At 44.0% G+C, this 22,664-nt stretch overlaps 1 protein-coding gene across 1 annotated transcript in view; it reads left to right on the forward strand.

Moving 5' to 3' along the window:
* The first annotated feature begins 9,537 nt into the window (after positions 1–9,537).
* The window catches only part of LOC118390033 (protein phosphatase 1E-like), a 73,560-nt gene continuing 60,433 nt past the window's right edge, over positions 9,538–22,664 (forward strand). Inside the window, exon 1 of the mRNA XM_035780173.2 lies at positions 9,538–9,965. Within this exon, the coding sequence (XP_035636066.1) occupies positions 9,784–9,965 (182 nt within the window). The 5' untranslated portion in view covers positions 9,538–9,783. The remainder of the gene's footprint in view (positions 9,966–22,664) is intronic.

Raw genomic sequence — 22,664 nt, forward strand, 5'->3', positions numbered from 1 at the left:
TAGCTGTCCTGTAATTACTGCATGTTATACTATCATATACAGGTAACTGCAAAAATAAAGGAAACGCACCAATGTAGCGCCACAAGTCGCCAGAACATCTTCAACACGCCTTGGCATAAATTCTACCAATGATTGTATATATTGTAGGAATGGACAAAGCCATTAATCACGTGACACCATTAATTCCTATGTGAAGACACAAAAGCGCATTGCAGACAAAATAAGTTGGTTAAGATGGCATTGCATGGAGGCATAACATGCTCAGTTTGAGTATGGATTGTGCTTTTTCAGTCGCACCCGTTGTTGACGGATATAAAATCAGGCACACAGCCATGCAATCGCCATAGACAAACTCATTAACTTTCTGCCATGCTAGAGTTGACCCGGTCAACTGTAAGTACTGTTATTGTGCAGTGGAACGTGCAGTGGATGGCACAGCTGCTACGTGGTAGGCCACACAGAACGGGACTGCCGATTGAAGCGTGTGGTGCGTAAAGATCGTCTGTCCTTGGTTGCAACACTCACTACAGAGTTCCAAACTGCCTCTGGAAGCAACGTCAGCACAAGAACTGTTCGTCGGGCGCTTCATGAAATGGGTTTCCATGGCCGAGGAGCCACACACATTCCTAAGATCACCATGCGCAATGCCAAGTGTCGGCTGGAGTGGTGTAAAGCTCACCGCCATTGGACTCTGGAGCAGTGGAAACGTGTTCTCCGGAGTGATGAATTATGCTTCACCACCTGGCATGGGGCTGGGCGACATGACCTGATAATCATCTTGATGTATTTTATACGTGTGTGTGTGTTTTTAGAACACCTACTCATTCAAGGGTTTTGATTTTATTTTTTACTATTTTCTACATTGTAGAATAATAATGAAGACATCAACACTAATGAAATACGACATGATTCCATGTGTTATCCAAAAAAAAGTGTTAAACGAATCTAAATATGTTTTAAATTTGAGATTCTTCCAAGTAGCCACTCTTTGCCTTTATGAGAGATTTTCACATTGTTGGCATTCTCTCAACCAGCTTCATGAGGTAGTCAACTGGAATGTATTTCAATTAACAGGTGTGCCTTGTTAAAAGTTAATTTGTGGAATTTCTTTCCATCTTAAAGTGTTTGAGCCAATCAGTTGTGTTGTGGTAAAGTAGGGGTGCTACACAAAAGATAGCCCTATTTGGTAAAGTACCAAGTCCATATTATGGCAATAACAGCTCAAATAAACAAAGAGAGACGACTGTTCAAAACACGAAGGTCAGTCGATATGGAATATTTCCATCAAGCGCAATACGGAACATTACCATTTCCGTCTCTCATGAGGACCGCCACAGGAATGAAAGACTCAGTTACCTCTGCTGCAGAGGATAAGTTCATTAGAGTTACCAGCCTCATAAATTGCAGCCCAAATAAATGATTCACAGAGTTCAAGTAACAGATACATCTCAACATTATCGAACATCGAATTGCTGCAAAGAAAGCACTACTAAAGGACACCAAAAAGAAGAAGAGGCTTGCTTGGGCCAAGAAACACGAGCAATGGATATTAGACCGGTGGAAATGTGTCCTTTGGTCTGGAGTCCAACCGCCGTGTCATTGTGAGACGCGGTGTGGGTGAACAGATGATCTCTGCATGTGTATTTCCCACCGTAAAGCATGGATGAGGAGGTGTGATGGTGTGGGGGGGCTTTCTGGTGACACTGATGTTATTTATAATTCAAGGCACACAACCAGCATGGCTACCACAGCATTCTGCAGCGATATGCCATCCCATCTGGTTTGGGCTTAGTGGGAGTATCATTTGTTTTCAACAGGACAATGACCCAACACACCTCCATGCTGTGTAAGGGCTATTTAACCAAGAAGGAGAGTGATGTAGTGCTGCATTAGATGACATGGCCTCCACAATCCCCCGACCTCAACACAATTGAGATGGTTTTGAATGAGTCGGACCGCAGAGTGAAGTAAAAGCATATGTGGGAACTCCTTCAAGACTGTTGGAAAAGCATTCCAGGTGAAGCTGGCTGACAGAATGCCAAGAGTGTGCAAAGCTGTCATCAAGGCAAAGGGTGGCTATTTGGAAAAATCTCAAAAATCAAATATATTTTTATTTAACACTGAATACTACATGATTCCATATATTTTATCATAGTGTTGATGTCTTTACTATTATTCTGCAATGTAGGGAAAAAAACGTAACTTCTCCTCTGAGACATTATTTTACTGTAACAATGTGTTTGTGTCCATGTGACCAATTATGTTGGATCAAACCTCAAATGCAAATAGCGAGTTGAAACTGCTTGTCACAAAGAAGTGATCTCTCATCTTTGTTGTGTGTGTGTGAGAGAGCAGAGAGGAAGAGGCGAAACGAGAGGTTTCACTCTCGCCAAAATAACCTCAATGCATTTTTATGGGCTTATTTTGGACCTAAGCTTGTCACCTGCTTACCTGCCTTTCAGACGACTCCCATTGTTATTTGTAAATGTAAAGTTGCACAGAAGGAGCAAAAGACACGAGACAAAAAAAAAACATGAATAAGCGGAGATCAATGCTCAACGAAAAATAACCAAACCTTGATTCTAGACCACTGCGCCCGGGCGGGGCAGTGGTCGAGGGCACTGCATTGCAGTGCTAGCTGTACCACCAGAGACTCTGGGTTCGAGCCCAGGTTCTGTCGCGACCGGGAGGGGGAATAGCCCTAACCCTCCGATCCAACAGGTCCCAGATGTGCTCAATGGGATTGAGATCTGGGCTCTTCGCTTGCCATGGCAGAACACTGACATTCCTGTCTTGCGTGAAATCACGTACAGAACGAGCAGTGTGGCTGGTGGCATTGTCATGCTGGAGGGTCATGTAAGGATGAGCCTGCAGGAAGAGTACCATATGAGGGAGGAGGATGTCTTCCCTGTAACGCACACAGTGTTGAGATTGCCTACAATGACAACAAGCTCAGTCCGATGATGCTGTGACACAACATGACGGACCCTTCACCTCCAAATCGATCCCGCGCCAGAGTACAAGCCTCGGTGTAACGCTCATTCCTTCAACGATAAATGCGAATCCGGCCATCACCCCTGGTGAGACAAAACCGCGACTCGTTAGTGAAGAGCACTTTTTGCATGTCCTGTCTGGTCCAGCGACGGTGGGTTTGTGCCATAGGTGACATTGTTGCTGGTGAGGACCTGCCTTACAACAGGCCTACAAGCCCTCAGTCCAGCCTCTCTCAGCCTATTGCGGACAGTCTGAGCACTAATGGGGGGATTGTGTGTTCCGGGCAGTTGTTGTTGCCCTGGCCACATCTGCAGTCCTCATGCCTCCTTGCAGCATGCCTAAGGCACGTTCATGCAGATGAGCAGGGACCCTGGGCACCTTTCTTTTGGTGTTTTTGGTCATTATGGCCAAACGGTTCTATTTTTGTTTCAGACCAGAGGACATTTCTCCAAAAAGTATGATCTTTCTCTCCATGTTCAGTTGCAAACCATAGTCTGGCTGTTTTATGGCGGTTTTGGAGCAGTGGCTTCTTCCTTGCTGAGCGGCCTTTCAGGTTATGTCGATATAGGACTTGTTTTACTGTGAATATAGATACTTTTGTACCTGTTTCCTCCAGCATCTTCACAAGGTCCTTTACTGTTGTTCTGGGATTGATTTGCACTTTTCGCACCAAAGTATGTTCATCTCTAGGAGACAGAATACGTCTTCTTCCTGAGCGGTATGACGGCTGTGTGGTCCCATGGTGTTTATACTTGCATACTATTGTTTGTACAGATGAACGTGGTACCCTTGCTCCCAAGGGTGAACCAGACTTGTGGAGGTCTAAAAAAAAAAATCTGAAAGCTTGGCTGATTTCTTTTGATTTTTCCCATGATGTCAAGCAAATACATCCACAGGTACACCTCCAATTGACTCAAACGATGTCAATTATCCAATCAGAAGCTTCTAAAGCAATGACATAATTTCCTGGAATTTTCCAAGCTGTTTAAAGGCACAGTCAACTTCTGACTTCAACTGTATGTGTGGTATTCTTACCTGAGGGAAGGCATTGGTTTTGTTTTGATATATGTATAATTGGTGGGATTATAGATTTGGTGTGGGACAATTGCATGAGTTGAGTGCATTTGATAACAGTGAATGGATATATGCTAGTCAATATCAAGAATTTCTATGTACTGAAATAAATCTAGACTGGTATAGACAAGTATTTAAGACTAGTACAAGAAAGAGAGAAATTTGTTAATTGAGTATTGGGAAAGACATGTTGTGAGTTTACTCTTCCATTACATCCACAAGAGAGGAGACGGGGAGACCCCCGTACTGAAGTTAAAATACAATTGAAACCAATTGTGGTTATTTACCACACATGTGGAACCATTTACAGTAGCGTGGTTAGTGGATGAATGTAGTGAAACTAAAGAAGAACCCCTTAGAGAAAATAGAACTGTGTTAGGATGATATACCCATGTTGGATTCTACTACCCGAATACAGATAAGTCACTCAGTCCACATTACATAGAACCTGATTAAAACAAAATCACGGGGCTCAATGACAGATTCAACCAAAGGCAGTGCAGAGACAGTGGGTCCCACACCAATGAAACATATTAGTCCCAAACAATATTTACAGGACAAATATCCCTGAAAACCGACCTGGACTGGGTGTTTTGTAAATGGACAAACAAAGAAGAAAAGTACAGATATCCGGTCACAGGAACACATAAGTGTGATGTGATAAGTGACATAGTCATGGGAAGGCAAGCCAGTAAGAAGAAGATTAATAAGAAGTTTACCATACTGTCAGCCACTATATTGGGACTAATTCGGACTGAAGGACAGACATTTTATGCTCAAAGTCAGTTGAAACAGTTGAGTCAAAGGGTAACGGAACAAGGGAAAAAGAGACCCAGGATTAGTCCCAATATAGTGACTGACAGTATAGTAACCTGTCACTTATCACATCACACTTAGTCTTATCAAATGTTCCTGTGTGGGCCCCTTCACCCTATAGGGGGACCTTATAGCTCCCCCACCTTATGAAGATAAAGAATGAGGTGTGGAAGTGATAGCTACTGGTAGAACGGTAATTATTAAGGGGAACTAATGAAAGAAGATGAAGAGGGTGAGAGTCTACAAACGGAGAAAAAAAGAATAGAATGTGATAGAGAAACAATTTCTGGAATTAAGGTCCCCCGGGTCCTCTTCAACCCCTCTAGGAAATCCAGACAAAGACAGGAAGATTCTGCATATGGCCAGCAGTTCATATAAGGGCAGTAGTGGACCCTGGGATCCGGAGAAGGACTGGGAAACAGGCAGTAAGAAAAAGATCCCATACAAACCAGTGAGAACTGCCAGACATGATGGAAGAACAAAGTTTGGAACAAGTAAAAGAATACTGTGTTTTTAAAGAACAATGGAAAGACTTAAGGCGAAAAGTCTGCGAACCCCCGAGAACAACTGAGGGAACTACATGATGACGATTCTGAGGAAAACAGGAGGCAATATGACAAACTAAAAAGGTGAGCCTGACATGGTGATGAACACTCCTGCTCCTACAACGCCCCCAAGTGGACATGCGCCTCAGCCACAGCCCATAGTGCCTTCTGTACAATTTCCCCCTCAGACCTATGGGAACCCACAACCATGGGGCCCACCATCACCCAAAATGCCACCTATACAATGCTGGGGGTGTGGACAATTTGGACACACGAGGAACCAATGTCTACAAAATCCTCAATATCAAGGATAGGCTACAACACCTAGAGGGAGACAAAATTTCAGAGGAGGAAAAGGGAGGATACCAACAACAATGTGGATATCAGCAGCAACCCCAAACCTATGGAGGACCTCCACAGCAGGCACAAGGAGGTTACAAGCCTGGTCCTGGCCACCAAGGAGGACGCGGAGGAAATTAACCACAGAGAGGGGGAAGAGGAAATCAGAACACCAACAGTTCTTATTTTCCTGACGATCAGCAATGAAGAGGCCCAGACCCTTTCCTCCAGTGTCCCCAGTACATATTTGAAGATGGGGGAGGGGAAAAGGACCCAATAATCAAACTTCGGGTACATGGAAGAACTATCCCATTCTTAATTGACACTGGAGCCCACTGTTCTTGCTTAGGTGCACCAGCCTGACCTCTGACACTGCCCTGACTGTCGATGACAGTTTTGCATATATAGATCAAACTACAGGGATGAAACATGCAGGGTTTGGTATTGAGACAATTGATAGAACCACTCACATACAACAACCATTACCAGATACTTTCTCAGCTCAACAGGCTGAACTTTTGGCACTAACCACTGCCTGTAAAATGGGGGAAGGGAAAAGGGTTACAATTTTCTCTGATTTTGCTTATGCAATAGGGGTTCTGTCTCTCCTGGTGTGGTATCTGGAGGAGTAGGGGTTTGTCTCACCTGGTGTGGTGTCAGGAGGAGTAGAGGTTTTCACAATGCTTGTGGAAGTCCTATTCGTAATAGAACTATGGTTTTAGATCTCTTGGAGGCTATGATGCTGCTCTCTGCTTTGGTTATTGTGAAGGTTGCTGCTCATTTTGTGAGTATGGGTAACGCCATGGCAGATGATGCTGCTAAATTGGCTGCCTCAAAGTGTCATGGCCACTCCATGTTCTTCTCTGCTACTGTTTGGAAATACACTGATTTGGCATCTAAACAGGCTTTGGATGTTGGTTCTCATTTGGTATGGCAACAGTAGGGTTGTAAACTTGCCCCGTTTCTAAAATTCAGAGACATATTCTGTCTGGCAAGTGGCCCATGGTATTAAAAAAAAAAAGTTATTTTACCAGGTAAATTGACTCAGAACACGTTCTCATTTACAGCAACGACCTGGGTAATAATTATTATTATTAGGTGACCGTGATGGTTTCAGGGCCAGATTGGGAATGTAGCCAGGACACCAGGGTTAACACCCCTACTCTTATGATAAGTGCCATGGGATCTTTAATGACCTCAGAGAGTCAGGACACCCATTTTAACGTCCCATCCAAAAGACAGCACCCTACACAGGGCAGTGTCACTGCCTTGGGGCATTGGGATATTTTTTAGATCAGAGGAAAGAGTGCCTCCTACTGGCCCTCTAACACCACTTCCAGCAGCTACTGGTCTCCCATCCAGGGACTGACCAGGACCAACCCTGCTTAGCTTCAGAAGCAAGCCAACAGTGGTATGCTGCTGGCTCTAACCTAGTACCTAACCTGGTACGGCACATTTGTCAAGGGGGGATACGAGAGGCAATTTCTTTGGATTGGTTTCATCCAAATTTGACTCAGCACGTGAAACAGTTTCTGTTTCGATGTGCTACGTGCATGCAAATTAACATTGCCAAAGGAACACCTCTGAAACCAGGTAATTTCCCTACACCAAGAGGACTCTTTGTCCATCTTGCCATGGATTTTATAGATCTTGCAAAAAGAAAGGAAAAGGTACTGTTTAGTCCTTATTGACAGGTTCATCCAGGTGGGTGGAGGCATTTCCCACCACACACTGTGATGCTAAGACATTAGCAAAGCTACTAGTGAAGGAGATAAGACCTAGATTTGGTGTTCCTGAGGTTTTATCTGCAGACAATGGTACCCACTTCACTGGTGATGCAGTGAAGCAGGTAGCCATAATGATGGGGGTCCATCTACCACCCCTAGAGTAATGGGGTTACCGAGAGAGCTAACCAATCCATTAAACAAGGGTTAGCTAAGGTATGCCACTCCACCAATAAATCTTGGGTTGATTGTTTACCACTGGTGTTAATGAAAATGCTCAGTAGTGTTAATAGGCCTGGGGTATACACCCCATGAAATGTTGACAGGAAGACACACCAATGCCATGATTACTGTATATATGTGATAACCTTTGTAGGCTTGCAATGCGCCATAATGGAAAAGTACTGGGTAAATGGAGATGTACTGCTTTAGTTCTCAGGCTGAGAATTGTCTTCACCTGCTGATAGTCACGCAGGCTCAAGGCTGAGATAGTAGAGTGAGAAACCACAGTCTAGACATGTTTTTCTCATCGTCGATACTTTGTATCTAATCCAATGCAACAATGTTAAGATATGATTGACAGTAGGTTGTATAAAGAGTATGGTCTCCTGTTTCACGACACATATCTTTACTATAGACTACTGAGGTACTCTGTATGTGAATCTCTGTCTGCAATTGCATTTTATTATTAAAGAGTTTCATACCAAGGTTCCTGTGTCTGTGTCAAAGGTCCACCAAACAACTCTCAATCACGGCCGGTTGTGATACAGCCCCGGATCAAACCAGGGTCTGTAGTGACGCCTCTAGCACTGATATGCAGTGCCTTAGACCGCTGTGCCACTAAGGAGCCCAAAGTAAAAGGCACATGACAGCCCTCTTGCACCGAAAGGACTCTCAGACCATGAGTAACAAGATTCTTTAGTCTGATGAAACCAAGATTGAACTCTTTGGCTTGAATGCCAAGCATCACTTCTGGATGAAACCTGGCACCATCCCTATGGTGAAGAATGGTGGTGGCAGTATCATGCTGTGGGTATGTTTTTCAGCAGCAGGGACTGGGAGACTAGTCAGGATCGAGGGAAAGATGAACGGAGCAAAGTAGAGATCCTTGACGTAAACCTGCTTAAGACCTTAGACAGGAGTGAAGGTTCACCTTTTCAACAGGACAATGACCCTAAGCACACAGCCAAGACAACGCAGGAGTGGCTTCGGGACAAGTCTGTCCCGCCCAGACTTGAACCCGATCTAACATCTCTGGAGAGACCTGAAAATATTTGTGCAGCGACGTTTCTTATCCAACCTGACAGAGCTTAAGAGGACCTGCAGAGAAGAATGGGGAAAACTCCACAAATACAGGTATGCCAAGACTCGAGGCTGTAATTGCTGCCAAAGGTGTTTCAACAAAGTACTGAGTAAACGGTCTGAATACTTATGTAAATGTGATATTTCTGTTTTTTATTTGTAATAAATTTGAAAAATATTCTAAACTGTTTTTTCTTTGTCATTATGGGGTATTGTGTGTAGATTTAGGGGGAGAACAATGTAATCCATTTTAGAATAAGGCTGTAACATAACAAAATGTGGAAAAGGTCAAGGGGACTGAATACTTTCCAACTGCACTGTATGCTAATGATATTTGTTAGTTACTGCACAGTGAAGGCAATTTGCCCACCTTTAAAGCATGTGGTTTATCTAATCCAACGAGTATCTATTATATTGACAAGAAAGTTGTGTGACCACTCTTACAATGGAACTGCATGTCCTCAAAGATGGAAGTCAGGCGGGAGGCGAGATCTGGTGGGACAATTCTAGCCAATGAGAGGGTATATACGAGTGTGAACAAAAGGCACAAGTCCGATATAATTTCGTTTTTTTCCTAAATTGCCAAAATGCCACGTGCATCCACTTATTAGTGCATTCGTAACAACCTAACCATTACGACACTTCTATCCGATCAAATAAGCTTCACTTAGCAAATTAGTAATTGTTTGTTTAACAAATTCGACACTCATTAACCTCCATACAATAATTGATCTTATTTTCGCGGCGACTCTCTTGTACGTGCGCGTTCCCAAACCTGACGCTTCCTCCCTTTTATAAAAAATAAAAAAAATCCTCCCCTTTCCTATATGTTATCATCATCCACCCACCCTCTTCTGTGAAAGAGCGAAAGCCTTGTTTACGCGCGCGCGTTCCCAACAGGCACCAGTGGGGAGCTGTCCAGCCAGCGATTTGAAGTAGTCTTCTTGCCCGGATACTGCTGTCTCTTGTCTGTCCAGGAATGAGAAGTGATGGCCGGCTCTGCAGCAGAGGAGAAAACCTTCCGAAGGTTCTTGGAGCTCTTCCTCCGAGAGATGAGGCCACCACTTCAGGAGAACGACCCTGTCCCAATGCGCCCTTTATCGGACCTCACCTCGGCGGACGAAGTGGAAGGGGAATGCCTCGATATGTGTCTTCAGCACCTGTGCAAATAGTAAGTACCGATTTGATTTTATAAATTGTTTTTGTATGCAGCTTAAACGAACGGTTTGTGTTTGCCTTTTGCATGACCAGTTTCAACTAAAATAGGTCAGGAATTTGGAGTCAACCTAAGTGAATGTACACTATAATTGTGTTGGCGGTAGTCTATTTTACAATAATCTGATATGACTGCTTTTACGGAAACACAGTTAATATAAAATATAAGCTACCGTTAGCGTACACTGTTCTAAATAAAATAATCAGCTTTTACATTCTGTATGCAATTTGGTTGCTACAGAATTGCTCTCCGGTCAGTTTTGCCGGGTGGACTGTGAAGCCACTTGCAATGTCCTGACATCGTCATCTCCCATGTTGCTGCCGACGTCATTGGATGGTTTATGTTTGACATATGTAAGAGAGGAAAGACGAACTTCAAATATATTTCAGCTGTACGTCGGTTCCTCTCCTTCCTTTCGTGCATCCAAGTTATTCGAGGTACAGTTAATGTGAATTCATCCTCTCTTTTTGCGTCGCACGACGTTATTTCATTCGTAGGAAGGAACTATTGCATTCCTCATATTAACCATAGCAGACTTTCCGATTCATACAGTTTAGTCGTACAGGCATGACAACAGTACGGAGATGACACTATACACACTTTGTTCACTATGTCCTGATTTGCCTTTTTTTGTTCTCAATTTCTGTGTATTCGCAACTATCTTTAGCTCACCTGCGCTCGTGGGCGCGGGCTCCACGGTACATTAAATTCAAAGCTATAAGTGTGTGGTCAGGTTTGAGCATTTTTAGATATATTACGTCACACTCGCGCCCATAAATAGTACATCAAACCACCGAAGAGACCGAAAAGACCATTGTGAATTTCTCAAGCATGCCGAGGATGATTGCAATTTGATGCTTGTAATTTTGACACCACCAATAAACGACACAACAAGAAGCAAACAGCCCAGTCTAAAATAGAGCCATTTAATTGCCACTATAAAAGGCACCCAAGTGTTTGGAAATAGTGAATACTTGACCTTGTAAATGTGAGCTTTCAATGTATTATGTTTGATCTGTGTTTAATTTACATAGAGCTATTGAACTCAATGTTGAATTGGAAGTGCTGTGTTGGGTTTCTGTCAGTAGTTTACTGAAGCTATTCCATATCATACAACATTATTTTGATGTTCACTCCCTATTGCCCCATTTCAAAGACCTAATCTTGTTGTGCGAATACCACCCATTCCGAATGTTTGGGAAGAGACTGAAGCGTTGAGATGAGTTGTTGTATCAGTCTGCTAGATCTGTTTTGCACAAAGAGCTTATTGTCTATGACTGTTTGTTTTATTCAAATGTGCACACAGCTCTGGATGCTGCCAGAGCCTATACTACCAGAACAGACAGTAGGCCTGGTGTTTACAGTGGGGCAAAAAAGTATTTAGTCCGCCACCAATTGTGCAAGTTCTCCCACTTAAAAAGATGAGAGAGGCCTGTAGTTTTCATCATAGGTACACTTCAACTATGACAGACAAAATGAGGGGGAAAATCCAGAAAATCACATTGTAGGATTTTTTAATGAATTTATTTGCAAATTATGGTGGAAAATAAGTATTTGGTCACCTACAAACAAGCAAGATTTATGGCTCTCACAGACCTGTAACTTCTTCTTTAAGAAGCGCCTCTGTCTTCCACCCGTTACCTGTATTAATGGCACCTGTTTGAACTTGTTATCAGTATAAAAGACACCTGTCCACAACCTCAAACAGTCACACTCCAAACTCCACTATGGCCAAGACCAAAGAGCTGTCAAAGGACACCAGAAACAAAATTGTAGACCTGCACCAGGCTGGGAAGACTAAATCTACAATAGGTAGGCAGCTTGGTTTAAAGAAATCAACTGTGGGAGCAATTATTAGGAAATGGAAGACATACAAGACCACTGATAATCTCCCTCGATCTGGGGCTCCACACAAGATCTCACCCCGTGGAGTCAAAATGATCACAAGAACAGTGAAGAAAAATCCCAGAACCACACGGGGGGACCTAGTGAATGACCTATAGAGAGCTGGGACCAAAGTAACAAAGCCTACCATCAGTAACACACTACGCCGCCAGGGACTCAAATCCTGCAGTGCCAGACGTGTCCCCCTGCATTAACATGTCCAGGCCCGTCTGAAGTTTGCTAGAGAGCAAACTGGATGATCCAGAAGAAGATTGGGAGAATGTCATATGGTCAGATGAAACCAAAATATAACTTTTTGGTAAAAACTCAACTCGTCGTGTTTGGAGGACAAAGAATGCTGAGTTGCATCCAAAGAACACCATACCTACTGTGAAGCATGGGGGTGGAAACATCATGCTTTGGGGCTGTTTTTCTGCAAAGGGACCAGGACGACTGATCCGTGTAAAGGAAAGAATGAATGGGGCCATGTATCATGAGATTTTGAGTGAAAACCTCCTTCCATCAGCAAGGGCATTGAAGATGGAACGTGGCTGGGTCTTTCAGCATGACACTGATCCCAAACACACCGCCCGGGCAACGAAGGAGTCTTTGGAGGGAGTTGAAAGTCCATGTTGCCCAGCAACAGCCCCAAAACATCACTGCTCTAGAGGATATCTGCATGGAGGAATGGGCCAAAATACCAGCAACAGTGTGTGAAAACCTTGTGAAGACTTACAGAAAACATTTGACCTCTGTCATTGCCAACAAAGCGTATATAACAAAGTATTGAGATAAACTTTTGTTATTGACCAAATAATTATTTTCCACCATAACTTGCAAATAAATTCATTAAAAATCCTACAATTATTTTTTGTCATAGTTGAAGTGTACCTATGATGAAAATTACAGGCCTCTCTCATCTTTTTAAGTGGGAGAACTTGCACAATTGGTGGCTGACTAAATACTTTTTTGCCCTACTGTATATTGACATATATGAAATGTAATTGACCCCATGGATAAGCCTACGTTTATCTAATGAGAACCCACATGTTATGCATTTATTACACAAAAACAATTTCCATTTGTGGATATTTGCAGTGTTTCCTGGTTCCCTCTCTCTAAAGTTATCATAGTTTGATTATTTGTTTTCCACTGTGTCATTCCTGCAGCTCTAATTATAGTATTTTTAAAGGAGAGCAATGTCTTAATATGGCACAAAGTGAGACACATTCTTATACACTGTGCTGGAGCATCAGCTCCTGTTGTGTTTCAGCTGAACGTGTGATTTATTTTGTCTCTGGGTTGAAGATCTAATAATAGGCCTGGGAGAGAGGTGGAGATCCCCTTTGCTGCTCTCCCTGTGTGTGTGTGCGTGCATGCGTGCGTGCGTGCGAGTTGCTCACAGTGTGCGTATGTGCGTATTCGAAATGGTGGAAATGAACGCAGATGTGGATTTGTGTGTGTGTGTGTACGTTTGCAATGACGCCAGTATGAATACAATTTTGTCACATTCCCATCCCTACCTGAGAGATTATAGGCACACATTTGAAAGGTAGAGAAATCCGCTCGGTTTCACACTTATGTGGGGGGGAATTGTGACATGGTACACCCGGGCCAGCGTCAGCCGGCTCAGTGTGTGGGTGAGACGCAACCCTCCTCTCAAACTGTCATGGCTGACACGTAATGATACTTCTGGAGGATAAAGGAATCACAACACGGAAATGGGACTGCGCTCTCTATCGTATATGTCACATTTAATGAGAACTCACTTTTGAATTTAACCCCAAAAAGTAGGGTATGATTGTCACAACAATGTCAAAACATTCAAGTGACAGGAATGCTTTGGCTTTGCGAACAGGAAGTCTGTGCTTATTGTCTGTCTGGATTTCTTAAACACTGTACACAAAGATCATGTACTTATTATGCAGCCATCAAATATAACAGTTGATCATTATCCAACCATCAAACACAAGTAAGACCATTGACCTTCATTTGAATTGGTACCTACTCTGTGATTGACAGAATATGCTGGAAGCAGCACTGTCGGAAGCAAAGTAGGACGCAGACCTCACTCAGTTATTGTTAACGAGTGGCCACCTCTGTCCCGCTACAGCAGTGCAATTCCTGGGGTGTGTGTGTGTGTGTGTTTTAATTGTATTTTTTCATCTTTATTTAACCAGGTAAGCTAGTTGAGAACAAGTTCTCATTTGCAACTGCGACCTGGCCAATATAAAGCATAGCAGTTCGACACATACAACAACACAGTGTTACACATGGAATGAACAAAACATACAGTCAATAATACAGTAGAAAAAAAAGAAAACAAAGGCTATATACAGTGACTGCAAATTAGGTCAAATAAGGGAGTTAAGGCAATAAATAGGCCATGGTGGCGAAGTAATTACAATATGGCAATTAAACACTGGAATGGTAAATGTGCAAAAGATGGATGTGCAAGTAGAGATACTGTGGTGCAAAAGGAGCTAGATAAATAAATACAGTATGGGGATGAGGTAGATAGATGGGCTGTACACAGATGGGCTATGAACAGGTGCAGTGATCTGTGAGCTGCTCTGACAGCTGGTTCTTAAAGCTAGTGAGGGAGATGGGAATCTCCAGCTTCAGTGATTTTTTGCAGTTAGTTCCAGTCAGTGGCAGCAGAGAACTGGAAGGAAAGGTGACCAAAGGAGGAATTGGCTTTGGGGGTGACCAGTGAGATATACCTGCTGGAGAGCGTGCTACGAGTGGGTGCTGCTATGGTAACCAGCGAGCTGAGATAGGGCGGGGCTTTACCAAGCAGAGACTTGTAGATAACCTGTAGCCAGTGGGTTTGGCGACGAGTATGAAGCGAGACCCAGCCAACGAGAGCTTATAGGTCGCAGTGGTGAGTAGTGTATGGGGCTTTGGTGGCAAAACAGATGGCACTGTGATAGACTACATCCAGTTTGCTGAGTAGAGTGTTGGAGGCTATTTTATAGATGACATCGCCGAAGTCAAGGATTGGTAGGATGGTCAGTTTTACGAAGGTATGTTTGGCAGCATGAGTGAAGGAAGCTTTGTTGCGAAATAGGAAGCCGATTCTAGATTTCATTTTTGATTGGAGATGCTTAATGTGAGTCTGGAAGGAGAGTTTACAGTCTAGCCAGACACCTAGGTATTTGTAGTTATCCACATATTTTAAGTCAGAGCCGTCCAGAGTAGTGATGCTGGATGGGCGGGCAGGTGCGGGCAATGATTTGTTGAATAGCATGCATTTAGTTTTATTTGCGTTTAAGAGCAGTTGGAGGCCACGGAAGGAGAGTTGTATGGCATTGAAGCTCGTCTGGAGGTTAGTTAACACAGTGTCCAAAGAAGGGCCAGAAGTATACAGAATGGTGTCGTCTGCGTAGAGGTGGATCAGAGAATCACCAGCAGCAAGAGCGACATCATTGATGTATACAGAGAAGAGAGTCGGCCAGAGAATTGAACCCTGTGGCACCCCCATAGAGACTGCCAGAGGTCCGGACAACAGGCCCTCCGATTTGACACGCTGAGCTCTATCAGAGAAGTAGTTGGTGAACCAGGCGAGGCAATCATTTGAGAAACCAAGGCTGTTGAGTCTGCCAATAAGAATGTGGTGATTGACAGAGTCGAAAGTTATGATATCGTTAAAGACCTTGAGTGTGGCTGAGGTGCACCCATGACCAGCTCGGAAACCAGATTGCATAGCGGAGAAGGTACGATGTGATTCAAAATGGTCAGTAATCTGTTTGTTAACTTGGCTTTCGAAAACCTTAGAGATGCAGGGTAGGATAGATATTGGTCTGTAGCAGTTTGGATCTAGAGTGTCTCCCCCTTTGAAGAGGGGGATGACCGCGGCAGCTTTCCAATCTTTGGGAATCTCAGGCGATACGAAAGAGAGGTTGAACAGGCTAGTAATAGGGGTTGCAACAATTTCGGCAGATAATTTTAGAAAGAGAGGGTCCAGATTGTCTAGCCCGGCTGATTTGTAGGGGTCCAGATTTTGCAGCTCTTTCAGAACATCAGCTATCTGGGTATGGGTGAAGAAGAAATGGTGGGGGCTTGGGCGGGTTGCTGTGGAGGGTGCCGGGAAGTTGACCGGGGTAGGGGTAGCCAGGTGGAAAGCATGGCCAGCCGTAGAGAAATGCTTATTGAAATTCTCAAATTATAGTGGATTTGTCGGTTGTAACAGTGTTTCCTCGCCTCAGAGCAGTGGGTAGCTGCGAGGAGGTGCTCTTATTCTCCATGTACTTTACAGTGTCCCAAAACTTTTTGGAGTTTGTACTGCAGGATGCAAATTTCTATTTAAAAAAGCTAGCCTTAGCTTTCCTAACTGCCTGTGTATATTGGTTCCTAACTTCCCTGAAAAGTTGCATATCACGGGGGCTATTCGATGCTAATGCAGAACGCCACAGGATGTTTTTGTGCTGGTCAATGGCAGACAGGTCTGGAGTGAACCAAGGGCTATATCTATTCCTGGTTCTACATTTTTTGAATGGGGCATGCCTATTTAAGATGGTGAGGAAGGCACTTTTAAAGAATAACCAGGCATCCTCTACTGTCGGGAGGAGGTCAATGTCATTCCAGGATACCCCGGCCAGGTCGATTAGAAAGGCCTGCTCACAGAAGTGTTTTAGGGAGCGTTTGACAGTGATGAGGGTTGGTCGTTTGCTCGCAGACCCATTACGGATGCAGGCAATGAGGCAGTGATCACTGAGATCTTGGTTGAAAACAAAAACAAGTGTATTTGGAGGGTGAGTTAGTTAGGATGACATCTATGAGGGTGCCCATGTTTACGGATTAGGGGTTATATCTGGTAGGTTCATTGATAAATTGTGTGAGATTGAGGGCTTAGATTGTAGGATGGCCGGGTGTTAAGCATGTCCCAGTTTGTCACCTATCAGCACGAGCTCAGCAGATAGGTGTGTGTGTGTGTGTGTGTGTGTGTGTGTGTGTGTGTGTGTGTGTGTGTGTGCGTGCGTGCGTGCGTGCGTGCGTGCGTGCGTGCGTGCGTGCGTGCGTGCGTGCGTGCGTGCGTGCGTGCGTGCGTGCGTGCGTGCGTGCGTGTCAGAGCAGCTGACTAATAACCGTATAACAATGCTAATGATGAAAGCATTTCGGCTTTGCAAACCCAGTCCGCTTGTGTTTGAAGCCGTCACCATCTCCTTATTTGACAAGGCACTTTGAAGCTGGGTGAACTGAGCAGCTTGTCAGGTGTTCCTTATGCCCCTTAATGATGGCTGTTGACAAGGGAGTGGGAGAGAGAGGAACAAAATGGATGCAGGCATACATGTCAGCAGGCTCATTTGTCCTCACAATTCCACCATGTCATTATAAAGAAAAATAACCACAGGAGTAGCTTATGCAATATATGCAATGCATAATTCAACACATATGCTGTGGTGGCTAAACATAGACATTACTTACTGCCTGACAGCTAGTTCTGTTGGAACGGCTATAGAGGCCGTCTTGAGGATGGGTAACAATCAGTAGGGGTGCATGGGTAAAATCACTGGGGAAGTAAACCTCAACCCCCCCCCCAATGCCATATTACAACCTACAGTGGGGCAAAAAGTATTTAGTCAGCCACCAATTGTGTAAATTCTCCCACTTAAAAAGACAAGAGAGGCCTGTAATTTTCATCATATGTACACTTCAACTATGACAGACAAAATTAGAAGAAAAAAAATCCAGAAAATCATATTGTAGGACTTTTTATGAATTTATTTGCAAATTATGGTGGAAAATAAGTATTTGGTCAATAACAAAAGTTTATCTCAATACTTTGTTATATACCCTTTGTTGGCAATGACAGAGGTCAAACGTTTTCTGTAAGTCTTCACAAGGTTTTCACACACTGTTGCTGGTATTTTGGACCATTCCTCCATGCAGTTCTCCTCTAGACCAGTGATGTTTTGGGGCTGTTGCTGGGCAACACAGACTTTCAACTCCCTCCAAAGATTTGGGGGTGAGATCTGGAGACTGGCTAGGCCACTCCAGGACCTTGAAATGCTTCTTACGAAGCCACACCTTCGTTGCCCGGGTGGTGTGTTTGGATCATTGTCATGCTGAAAGACCCAGCCACGTTTCATGTTCAATGCACTTGCTGATGGAAGGAGGTTTTCACTCAAAATCTCATGATACATGGCCCCATTCATTCTTTCCTTTACACGGATCAGTCGTCCTGGTCCCTTTGCAGAAAAACAGCCCCAAAGCATGATGTTTCCACCCCCATGCTTCACAGTAGGTATGGTGTTCTTTGGATGCAACTCAGCATTCTTTGTCCTCCAAACACGACCAGTTGAGTTTTTACCAAAAAGTTATATTTTGGTTTCATCTGACCATATGACATTCTCCCAATCTTCTTCTGGATCATCCAAATGCTCTCTAGCAAACTTCAGGCGTGGGTTTTTGTTTGTCCACCCGCCTCTTGAGGATTGACCACAAGTTCTCCATGGGATTAAGGTCTGGGGAGTTTCCTGGCCATGGACCCAAAATATTGATGTTTTGTTCCCCGAGCCACTTAGTTATCACTTTTGCCTTGTGGCAAGGTGCTCCATCATGCTGGAAAAGGCATTGTTCATCACCAAACTGTTACTGGGTGGTTGGAAGAGGTTCCTCTCGGAGGATGTGTTTGTACCATTCTTTATTCATGGCTGTATTCTTAGGCAAAATTGTGAGTGAGCCCACTCCCTTGGCTGAGAAGCAACCCCACACATGAATGGTCTCAGGATGCTTTACTGTTGGCATGACACAGGACTGATGGTAGCGCTCACCTTGTCTTCTCCGGACAAGCTTTTTCCGGATGCCCCAAACAAACAATCGGAAAGGGGATTAATCAGAGAAAATGACTTTACCCCAGTCCTCAGCAGTCCAATCCCTGTACCTTTTGTAGAATATCAGTGTGTCCCTGATGTTTTTCCTGGAGAGAAGTGGCTTCTTTGCTGCCCTTCTTGACACCAGGCCATCCTCCAAAAGTATTTGCCTCACTGTGCGTGCAGATGCACTCACACATGCCCGCTTCCATTCCTGAGCAAGTCTCCTTGAAGTTCTTGATGATCCAATAAATGTTTGATTGAGGTGCAATCTTACTTGCAGCAATATCCTTGCCTGTGAAGCCCTTTTTGTGCAAAGCAATGATTTCGGCACGTGTTTCCTTGCAGGTAACCTGGGTTGACAGAGGAAGAACAATTATTCCAAGCACCACCCTCCCTTTGAAGCTTCCAGTCTGTTATTCAAACTCAATCAGCATGCCAGAGTGATCTCCAGCCTTGTCCTCGTCAACACTCACACCTGTGTTAACGAGAATCACTGACATGATGTCAGCTGATCCTTTTGTGGCAGGGCTGAAATGCAGTGGAAATGTTTTTGGGGATTCAGTTCATTTTCATGGCAGAGGGACTTTGCAATTAATTGCAATTCATCTGATTACTCTTCATAACATTCTGGAGTATATGCAAATTGCCAGCATACAAACTGAGGCAGCAGACTTTGTGAAAATTAATATTTGTGTCATTCTCAAAACTTTTGGCCACGACTATACATCTAGCTACATATTGAACTTCCATCCTATCAGGCTAGAGGCACAACAAGTTATGAATTAACGGTTGGATCTGTTATAATCTTTGGCCAGTCCGAGAATTAAGTAAAACCAGAAGTCCAAATCCCCATCTCCATTCCTGGAGAATTTAGGAAAGGGCCAATTTTAGCTAGCTAGCTGGACACTGGATGACAACAACACAATGAGATGCAATAATTCAGGTTTTTCTGTCTGATGTATGCTCTCAATGGGATCTGATAGGAGTGAAGGCCATTATCCCGGTGTTGCCTCTTCACTGTTGATGTTGAGACTGATGTTTTGCGGGTACTATTTAATGAAGCTGCCAGTTGAGGACTTGTGAGGCATCTGTTTCTCAAACTAGACACTCTAATGTACTTGTCCTCTTGCTCAGTTGTGCACCAGTGCCTCCCACTCCTCTTTCTATTCTGGTTAGAGCTAGTTTGCTCTGTTCTGTGAAGGGAGTTGTACACAGCGTTATGTACGAGACCTTCCGTTTCTTGGCAATTTCTCGCATGAAATAGCCTTCCTTTCTCAGAACAAGAATAGACTGATGAGTTTCAGAGGAAAATCTTTTGTTTCTGGCCATTTTGAGCCTGTAATGGAACCCACAAATGCTGATGCTCCAGATACTCAACTAGTCTAAAGAAGGCCAGTTTTATTGCTTCTTTAATCAGACCAACAGTTTTCAGCTGTGCTAACATAATTGCAAAAGGGTTTTCTAATGATCAATTAGCCTTTTAAAATGATAAATTTGGATTAGCTAACACAACGTGCCATTGGAAAACAGGAGTGATGGTTGCTGATAATGGGCCTCTGTACGCATATGCAGATATTCCATAAAAAAGCAGCATTTTTCAGCTACAATAGTAATTTGCAACATTAACAATGTCTACACTGTATTTCTGATCAATACCCCCTTAGCCCTGAGTGTCTCTTGGTGGGGGAATGTCCCTCCAAATGGATCAACTAATGGTAGGGAGAAATAATAAATAACCCTATGATATTGGACATCGCTTCATCACTCACACGATCAGCAGAAGCCACCAAGACATTGCCTATACCACGCAACCCTTTGCGTGGTATATTTTTTTTTTTGACGACAACCCTTTTTCACAATGCCTGTACTGGCGGCAGTAATGACTTTCCTTATTTCTCATGCAACAACTACGTACTTATCATATGAACAACAAATGAGAACTGCAAAACAACAATGTGCTCGTAATGTGCCCATCCTCTGGCTGTAGTTCAATGTGAAGTAGTATTGAAGGAGGACTTTCATTCCATAATAGCAGTTTGACATGTAAAAGTTGCATTTCCTTCACGCAGTAATTTTCTGCAATTTCTTGGGGATTCATGATTAGCCAGTGGAAGCAATTAAAACTCTTGTTCTGAGATGTGTGTGTGTATATACACTGCTCAAAAAAATAAAGGGAACACTAAAATAGCACATCCTAGATCTGAAGGAATTAAATATTCTTATTAAATACTTTTTTCTTTACATAGTTGAATGTGCTGACAACAAAATCACACAAAAATTATCAATGGAAATCAAATTTATCAACCCATGGAGGTCTGGATTTGGAGTCACACTCAAAATGAAAGTGGAAAACCACACTACAGGCTGATCCAACTTTGATGTAATGTCCTTAAAACAAGTCAAAATGAGGCTCAGTAGTGTGTGTGGCCTCCACGTGCCTGTATGACCTCCCTACAACGCCTGGGCATGCTCCTGATGAGGTGGCGGATGGTCTCCTGAGGGATCTCCTCCCAGACCTGGACTAAAGCATCCGCCAACTCCTGGACAGTCTGTGGTGCAACGTGGCGTCCCAGATGTGCTCAATTGGATTCAGGTCTGGGGAACGGGCGAGCCAGTCAATAGCATCAATGCCATCCTCTTGCAGGAACTGCTTACACACTCCAGCCACATGAGGTCTAGCATTGTCTTGCATTAGGAGGAACCCAGAGCCACCCGCACCAGCATATGGTCTCACAAGGGGTCTGAGGATCTCATCTCGGTACCTAATGGCAGTCAGGCTACCTTTGGCGAGCACATGGAGGGCTGTGCGGCCCCCAAAGAAATGCCACACCACACCATGACTGACCCACCGCCAAACCAGTCATGCTGGAGGATGTTGTCGGCAGCAGAACGTTCTCCACGGCGTCTCCAGACTCTGTCACGTCTGTCACGTGCTCAGTGTGAACCTGCTTTCATCTGTGAAGAGCACAGGGCGCCAGTGGCGAATTTGCCAATCTTGGTGTTCTCTGGCAAATGCCAAACGTCCTGCACGGTGTTTGGCTGTAAGCTACGCCTCGCTCAAAGTTGAATTTGGATACCACTCCGACTTGATGGGGCTTGCGGGATCGTGCAAAACAGAGGGTGAGGGGTGGGGTTGTGTGTATTGGGATTGAGCCTAAGCCTCCTACTTCCCCCATTCACTCCACCCCCTGTCTCCTGCTGCCCCCGTTGCCCCCACTGGGGTGACTGATGGACAGTTATTGAGAGGAGAGCTCTCCTAAACTTAATTAAACAGGCGCGTCTCACACAGCTGTAAACAACCATGCGCACATCCGGATTCCTCCAAGAAATGCATTCGTGAGCGCGCGCACACACACAGTTTGCTTCTTTACACTGCTGGAGTAACAATGTGTGGTGTCGGAAGCGCTGCAACTGAAGGCTGCGTTAATGAGCACTGTTGTGTGACCGGATTGGACATCAGAAGAGCAGGGGAGACATTTACATGTTCCACGCTTGTTTCAACCACATCTTCTCATCCATAACGCAATAGGAAGAGGGGGGCTCATCTGTTCCCTCACCCAAAGTGCCTCAGTCCTAATGGACTACCACAGCGTCACAGAGTGGTACTGGATCAAGCGTGGTTTTCCATTCACGCCTTAAATAACTTCAATGTAATTACAATGTTAGTGCAATCTTGCAGTTGTTCAGGATTAATGAGACAACTGTAATCAGGCCTACAATTTGTCCATCTCACAAAAGACTGATGAGATGCTCTGTTCCGAATGATCAATTCCACTCATTTTTCAGCTCTCACATCAAAGAGTGCTTTACATGAAAACAAATCATGTATTTATGCACAAGAGCTCCATGATGAAATTGTCCTGTTCATTTTTGTGTCACGCCAAAGTCTGGCTAAGAGCTTTTTGGCATCGAATTAGAACGTGATTGTTCTTTCAGCAACATTGACAGCAGC

This window comes from Oncorhynchus keta, chromosome 11, assembly GCF_023373465.1.
Source record: "Oncorhynchus keta strain PuntledgeMale-10-30-2019 chromosome 11, Oket_V2, whole genome shotgun sequence".
In the NCBI taxonomy this organism is placed as follows: Eukaryota; Metazoa; Chordata; class Actinopteri; order Salmoniformes; family Salmonidae; genus Oncorhynchus; species Oncorhynchus keta.